This window comes from Podarcis muralis, chromosome 1 (genome assembly GCF_964188315.1).
Source record: "Podarcis muralis chromosome 1, rPodMur119.hap1.1, whole genome shotgun sequence".
NCBI lineage: Eukaryota > Metazoa > Chordata > Lepidosauria > Squamata > Lacertidae > Podarcis > Podarcis muralis.
The window spans coordinates 36389699-36398294 of NC_135655.1; the positions used below are offsets into that span (position 1 = coordinate 36389699).

At 39.3% G+C, this 8596-nt stretch overlaps 1 protein-coding gene across 5 annotated transcripts in view; it reads left to right on the forward strand.

The window, feature by feature from the left end:
* The window catches only part of PRKD1 (protein kinase D1), a 100872-nt gene extending 96422 nt beyond the window's left edge, over positions 1-4450 (forward strand). For all 5 annotated transcript variants that reach the window (XM_028721566.2, XM_028721556.2, XM_077926305.1 and 2 more), the window contains 3 exons: positions 680-947; positions 2440-2525; positions 3392-4450. In XM_028721566.2, coding sequence (XP_028577399.2) covers positions 680-947; positions 2440-2525; positions 3392-3610 — 573 coding nt within the window. In that variant the 3' untranslated portion in view covers positions 3611-4450. The remainder of the gene's footprint in view (positions 1-679; positions 948-2439; positions 2526-3391) is intronic.
* Positions 4451-8596: the final 4146 nt, after the last annotated feature.

An 8596-nucleotide genomic window follows, 5' to 3' on the forward strand; every position in this document is an offset into this window, starting at 1 on the left:
TCCTCTAATTGTTTAAAGTAAGTAAGAAAGAGAAAGCCTCTCAAATATGTGAAACTACTATGGATTATGGAGGAAAGTCAATCCCTTTCATTTCCCCCCCATAAAAAGCCCCTGAACCTATTTGTCTACATTTTGGAGGGTGTTCCCGTGCTTGTAAATGTAATCCAGTTGGCTCAAAGTGGTGAAAAGTTATAGCTGCTTTTAGTTTTGGAATGAAGAATGCAGCTTGTTAACACAAAGCGACACAGAACCCAAAACATAAACTGAAACTGAAGGAGCACAGGGCGGCTTAGAAAGAGATTGGATTTTTATTTTTATTTTTTTTAAATGCAGTTACAAGATGAATGTTGAGGCCCATACATTGGCTAACACGCTTCCTTTACCCCTTCTCTATTGTATCCCCAAACTGTAGGGACTGGTTCTGTCCTTTTGAATACACTGCTAGGCACTATGGACTACATATGGTTTTACTTTATAATAACGATAGGCCTTTTGGAAAGACTGTTGTCTGCTTGAAACATTCTTTGCTCAGTTATGTGGGGGAGAAACAGCTTTAGCACATGCTAAATTGACTTATAGATAGCACAAGCACCGTGTTGACTTGCACATTGTTTCTTTGAAAAACATCGGAATAAAACAAAAAATACAAATTTTATTATAATGGCTTTATACTAAACAGGTGAAACTTTGCGACTTTGGTTTTGCACGGATCATTGGAGAGAAATCATTCAGACGTTCAGTTGTGGGTACGCCAGCCTATCTCGCTCCTGAAGTCCTGAGAAACAAAGGGTACAATAGATCATTAGATATGTGGTCTGTGGGGGTTATTATCTATGTCAGCCTTAGTGGCACGTTTCCATTCAATGAAGATGAGGACATTCATGATCAAATCCAGAATGCTGCTTTTATGTACCCACCGAACCCCTGGAAGGAAATCTCACATGAAGGTATTTATTTTTTTAATTCTAGTACATACATATTTGAGAAGAATCAAAATATTTACTTATTTTTTATAGAAAATATAGATTTCATGTTTTCACACTAGCTTCCCAAAGCAGCTAACCACCATTTTTAAAAATGATCATAAATACAATAAAAATATTCAATTAATTCCTCCTCAAGGTAGACCAGTTGAAAGAAAAGAACCTTAGTGAATCATGTCCATTAACTTCAAGGGGTCGGGTCTGAGTAAGACATTCTGAGTATGACTAAAACTGAATACCACCCAATAAAATCACTTTCTAAAACTCATCTGCTCATTTCTTTACTGTGTTTATATAGATGTTCAATAACAGGAGTCCTCTGGGTAGCTCTTAAAGCAGTAAATAAATAAATAAACAAATAAATACCAATAAAATACATTGTGAAACAAGAAAAACCATGAAAATTAGTCAAAACAAAAAAAAAATCCTTTTTTTTTTTGTTTTGACTATGGCAGACCAACACGGCTACCTATCTGTAACATGAAAATTAGAAAAGTGAAACTAAAAATTAATCTGAGAGGCCCAAACCGTTAAACATAGATTTTTTAAAAGGTCTGACTGAAAAGGTGAACGAACTCGCTCGGCTGTTTCATAATCAGGGTCCAGTTACTTAAATGGCCCTGTCCCTTACCCACCTTACTTTATATATGATCGAGCCCTTAGAGAAGGGCCTCTGAGAAATATTGTAAGGGTCAAGTATGTACAATTGCAAAAGTGTGTATTTAAACCCAGCCAGGTGTAAGCTAAAAACTAGAGAATATTGCAGCAGAGGAACAGAACAGAAGGGAAGGTCTCTGCAGTTTGACTCAGCCTCTCTGAGAAGAGAGTTCCTGAGCATGAATGCAGCCGCTAAAAAGAACTCTCCCATGTCCCTGCCAGTCACATTATATTGGCAAGGAGAAACTCTCCTAGAGATCTTAATACACAGACAGATTCATAATGGACAAGACAGTCTTTCAGGTAACCAGGTCCAAAGTTATCTAGGGCTTTTGAAGTAATAATACATTATTCTTGGAGAGAAAGCTTTCAAAAATTGGAATGGAGATCTATTCACTTTATTGCTGCCTTGCATTTCCTCGCAATATCTTCAATTTCATCTCTCCAAATGCATGGCAATATTATTAGTTATAAGGCAGAGAACAAAATGTATGATTGCTAGGCTACACTGACTAATGTTTTAACTCAGTACAAAGCTGTTTACTGTTTTCAGTGATGGACGCTTGATTAGCAAGTTTGGGAGTTGTGAACATTATAGTTGTGTGAGGTAGTAACTTGGAAAAAAGTTGTTTTTATTTATTCATTTAAAAAATCAAGCTAAATCAACTTGCATGGCTGTCATAAACAGATTTATTAGTTCTGTCCTGCAATTTATTAGTTCTGTCACTGCCTCTGAACCATATGCGATTTCAAGAGGTATTTGAGAGTGATGTCTTCTGAAATTATGTTTTTTCTCCAGCTATTGATCTCATAAATAATTTGCTGCAAGTGAAAATGAGAAAGCGCTATAGTGTGGACAAGACGTTAAGCCACCCATGGCTACAGGTAATGCTGTAAATTTCATGCCTTTCACCTTGTTTGTAGTGAAGATAGACCAAACACAGACAAAAAGTTTACCACAGCCACTCCAAAACTTCAGCACAGTTACCTCGATGAAGGCTAAATATTACAATCCCATCCGGAGACTGTGGGAAAGTGTGCCCACTTTGCTATGCAAGGCCCTGGGAGCCAGGCTGTAACATTAGAATGTTTTCCCTCCACAGGCATTTTGCATACAGTAGGGATCTGGAGCCTATAGCCCTCTAGATGCTGACTGACTACAACTCCCATCATCCCTGGCTATGTTTCCTATCATTAGTATACAGCGTCTTTATGCTGGCCAGAGTCATAGCTCAATGGTTGACCACATGCTCAATCATCAGAGTTTTCCTCTGCTAATCTTGAAGCATAAGGAGTGTGTGTGGAGGAAACAGTTGGCTAAGTTTGCCCTGGTCACCCAAATAAATACTATTTTAAACATTCCTGTTGTTGCTTGGTGCTGCTCTTGCTTTTTGTTTCCATGCTGTTGAGTTATTTTTGTCTATATTGATTTATTGTCGTTTCATTGTCTTGAAGGCAGAAAGGTGTGATGAACATACTTTTGATAAATTATACATGCAAAATTTTGAGGAAAAGACCCCATGAACCTTTGGGCCTGGTTCTGGAACCTAGCTTTTCAAAAATACTTTCCAGTGAACCTAGACACATTGATGTGTTCTCATATCCAACGTTTTCACAAAAGATGCTATGAAAGTAACACGTGCTACATCACTTAAATTTTAACAGAATTATGGAGAAACAGGCATCTATAGTATTATCTGTAAGACTGCTTTTCAGATATTAATTTAAGCATGTTGTTTTTCTCCCTACAGGATTACCAAACCTGGCTAGACTTGCGTGAGCTCGAATCTAAAATAGGCGAGCGTTATATCACCCATGAGAGTGATGATTCGCGGTGGGAACAGTATGCCGGAGAAAATGGCTTGCAGTATCCAACACACCTTATCAGCCCAAGTGCTAACCACAATGAAAACCCTGAGCCAGAAGAAGCAGAGATGAAAGCCCTCAGTGAGCGTGTCAGCATCCTTTAAATTGCAGCCCTTGTAATCTGTCAAAACACTGTGGAACTAATAAATACATACGGTCATGTTTAACATTTGCTTTGCAGAACTGCCATTATTTTCTGTCAGATGGGAACAAAGCTGTTACTCTGTTACCACCATTGATGTATGGGAGTTGCCAAGACAAATCAACAGAAGCATTCCCCCCCCCCCCCCATTTTGTGTGAGCAACTGTGTTCTATTAACAAAAAGTTCCCAGAAACACTCAACCTGTTGTTGTGGATGATTCCTGTTGTACTCGGAGCATTCAAACCTGTTTCCACTGTGCCTTCTCAGACAAGTGTCTCCTCTTACTCATAACTTTGTGGGGTACCATGAAGCATTTGCAGGTGGATCGCTGGTTTTGTGTGCATCATGAAATTAGTATTGTACTTGTTTGCAAACTCTTGAAGAGTAGATTACTACTGCTGTTCTGTGAACAACTTTTAACGTTTTCGATGGGGTTGGGGATTTCTGTTTCTGGTTTTTGCTTTTTGCTGTGGAACAATATGTTGAGATACTGATGCAAGGAAGCATATTTTTTTTAAAAATGCAAAAGCAGCACACAGCATTGTAAATTTGCAGATGAGATGCCCTAGCATTTTGGACACTTATATGGATGCCCACAACCAGTCATGGTGCAACCTCTCTTTAAGCCTAAATGCCTTAGTAATGTAAATTGCAGCCCCTGCTTGTTCTTATGACATGCTGCTGTAACATATACATTTAGAAGCTGGACAATATGTTGCCTTTGTGTATGTTTTGAATAAAATTCTGCTGAAAAATACTTTTTTTAAAAAAATAAATATTAAATTACTTTACCAGTCCAAAGACTTGTCAAGCTTGAGGTTCTGTCAAAAAGAATAAGTGATCCTTTTCCAAGCATTACGTTACTGTGATTGTAAAGGTGTTTCACTCCCCCAAAATAGTTATTCGTTTATTTCCTTAATTTCATATTCTACCTTTCTTCCAAGGAGCTCAAGGTAGCATATTTATTTATTTTATTTCACAAAATTTATATAACACATGATTGTAATGAAACCTTGAAGCGGTTTCCAGAACCAACACATTATGCATAAAAAACAACAGTTAGAATTAAAATCGTTTCAAAGATAATTAAAATCGACAGTAATCAAAAGAGATTATAATACATTTCTGAGTAGTATTATATTATAATACTATTATATATATATTATAATACATTTCTGCTTGCTGAAACAAAAATGTTTTAAGCAGGTGCCAAAAAGGGCAATGCCACATGCCATTGTTGAATCCATTGAAATGTTCACTATATAGCTCTGAAACTTCAGTGGAATGAAGAAGAAAAGTACAATAAGAAGAGGCCTTCTGGGTCAGACCAAAAGCCTTCAAAGTCCAGCATTCTGTTCCAACGAGATGCTTGGGGAGGCCCACAATCAGAACGTGACGACAGCCACCCTCTATTTATAGCCATTTAAAGACATAGCTACCCTCATCCTAGGGTAGTGTACATACAGAAAATGAGGTCTGGGTTTACCTGGCACTTCATGCTTATCCTATAATGTTGTGCACAGGTGTGGTGAGGGCTGTCTCTTTCTTTACCCCTATCAGCAGGTGATAGTGATGGTGACTGAAATATGAAAAGCAGCCAGAGAATCCTTGCAGAGACTTAATAGGGAAGGAGAGAAAGGTAATATGAACACAGTTGCTGTGAACATACAGGTGATTAGGAGAAGGATCGGATGGAAAACTGGCAAGGGGGAAGTAGCTGGAGTCTAAATGACAGGTGTGCCTTATACAGCAAAGGTTTTAAAAGGGTAGACACAGTTATGGGTGGCTCGGCATGACGACCAGCCGTATGTCAGGGACACAAGAGGAGAGTATTGAATGTGATGTGCAAAATTACATGTGATGCTCTGGAAGAGAGGGAGTTAATGTTTGACTTAGACGTGCTGGAAGGAGCAGGGTTGGGTTGAAAAACCTATGTCTCCAATGTGCTGATGGATGAGATATCCAGGAAATGCTGGCAAAACAGAGAGATGGGACTGGATAAGGGTAAGTGGTCAGGAATGGAAAAGAAATATGAGTCCTCAGCATAGCGGTACCTAAAACTATGAACATAAGTGAGTACATTAAGTTATAGAATGTCAAACCAATATGCTGAAGGCAGTTTCACCCACAATAGTTTTAGGTGTCTTATCTAAAAGGTGGTATTCAAATAGAGTAGATCCACTGAAATTAATTGCTGTGACTTAAGTCAGAGCCATTGATTTCAGTGCGGCTACCCTGAGTAAAACTTAGTTGATTCCCACTTGGTAAGTTTTAAGCTTATACCTAAAATGTGTTGACTGCAACAAATAGGGTTTTTTTGCTTGCAAATACCTGCATCAAACTTACATGGCAAGGAGCCAGGATGGGCTTCAGCTGAGTGTACACTCAGTTGTATACCCGGGTTTGTCTCAGCTCAATGTGTGAACTTACAGAGACCAATAACAGTCATTTTTAGCAACTACTTTTTTGGGGAAGAAATTCATCTACTCTTTTTAAATTAATTTGCTTTCAGGTTTGAAAATCTGCATGTAAAGAGAAGAAGAGTCAGTGGCAGATGGCCATTGACAAATGGAATATTTACAAAGAAGTGTTAGGTGTAACCAAAAGGAGATGCTACCCTACAGTACATAGGAATAAAATTGTATTTTCATGAAGTCACCCAGTTACGCTCAAGTACTTTGCACATCAGTGAAACAATTTATTTTACATTAGTAATCCTTAGGAGCAATCATGTTGTGATTCATATGTATGCCTTTTGAGAGAGTCCTTGATGGATCGTGTACAATTGATGGTGTGCCTATGAATGCATATTGTGACAGTGGTCAATATAGGTGATTCTTCCAGACAGGACTCACCTAACTGGCCCTGTCAGTGAAAAGCCCAAACGATGGCTTCCACTTGTACAGTGGAGCTCCCACCCCCACCCTCCATGGCCCCTAAAATTGACTTGGGGGGGTTGGGAGAAACCTCATGACGGCACATGTTGGAAAGAGATGGGAGATCATTCCATCTGGCAAGCTACAATGTTTATGCAGATGGAATGACTGGAAGATGTTGAATTCCAACTCCGTACAATGCCAAGGTAGATTGATGAGCACCTAGTGAAAAGCGGCAACCTTGTTTAGTTCGACTCATTCAAAAATAGGTTAAAATGCATAGGCCTGGATCCTAAATTAAGTTAACTGAAGGAAGTTTATGAAATGAAAGTTACATGTTCCTCACCTCTGCTGCCACTTGTACCACCCTAGAAAGCCATTCTTAAAAATGGGGGCAGCTGCTGGCTGACCCTCTACGATTCTATGAACTTCAGTTCGGGCTTAGGTCCTATGATAAGGAAGATAATGGATTCCCCCCCCCCCCCCCCCGCAGACACATCACAAAGTGGGTGGAAGAGTGGTTAGAGTGTTGGATTAGGACCTGGGAGAGCAGGATTCAAAACCTTGCTTGGCCAGCCAGCTCATGGGGTCATATTGGGCCAATCATTGCCTCTCGGCCTAGCATACCTCATAGGGTTGTTGTTGGGATTAAATGAAGAAGAGGAGAACTTTATGTGTCATCTTGAGTTCCTTGGAGCAAAAGCTAGAATATCAATGTGGCAAACAAATGAATAAGTTTTTTAATGCTTTATCCTACATTGTTCAGGAGCCACCCAATATGCAGACCAACCCTGGCAATTGTCTATGTTGGGCTGGCACACCCATGACATGATTCCTCCAACTCAAGAGTTTTGCTTCACAAAAATGACCAAAAAGGTGGGGAAGGCTATAAAAAGAGCCACTGCTCAAAATCACTGCTCTTTCAACTTTGTGTGGTTATCTCCAAAGCACCTGCAAGGTAGCTTGATTTTACATCGCACAAAGCAGTTGGGCAATGTCGGGTCAAGTGAATGCTTCATAGACGATATCTTTGCAAATATTTTCAAAACAAAGAGGCTATTCTTTACAGTTTCTAAATGATGTGGCAGATAAAGAAAGCATACACAGCCACGTGAGAACCAACTTCTTTCTCCGCTGCAGCACAAATTGTCTCATTAACTGTTATTGTATTTGTTTTCATTTAAAAAACGCTTTAACCATTGAACACCAACTGAATCATTCATCCCCTTATAATGGTCTGCAGGGGGATTTGTTTTTGAAAACTTGTCAAGATTGGAGGCTCATGCAAGGAAACAACACAACTGTGGCTTTTGTATGGCTAATTTTGCACAATTATTATAATTAAGTTAAATTTGCTCTGACGTGAATGGGATACATAAAATCTGCAAAGTATGTTAACTTTTATTGTGTTCTGAAACTTACAAAACCTGTTTATTGTTGGGAGTTATACCTAGAGATTAAAACCAATACAAAGGAGGCTGCAAATTAGTATAATCTTTCAAAAGGAGGCAATTTGAATGAGTTGTTTGCCTTCCAACTCCAACTGGATCACATTTCTGAGGCCTGCTTTGAATTACTCTCATGGAAGTGCAAGGGGAACGAGCTCTGGCGAGGGGAAAGGAAGAAAGGAGAGGCCTGTGCCAAAATGTAATGTGTTTGTTTTTATAGATTTGAATTTATATACCCTGCCTCTTCATGGGGACATAAGGAGGCAAGGTGAAACCAAATAACCTACAAATAAAGCTAGAAACTCAAGATTTGGGTGGCTGGTTCAAATCTAAACTAATTCTCTTCCTATACTTCTGGCTTTAAGAATTTAGGAAGCTGCCTTAAACTGGATAAGACCGTTGGTCTGTCTGTCTCAGCACTGTCTACACCAACTGGCAGTAGTTCTTCAGGGTATCAGATGGGGTTTTATATTGCCAGCTCTAGCTGAAAATGCCATGAATTGAACCTGCAGCACAGACGCTCTGTCTCTGAGCTCTGGCCCTTCCCACTATTAGTCTTCCCCTGAAACTTTAAGGGGTTAAAGACCAACAAATGTTTGGTGTCCTAAGCTTGCTCTTTGCTC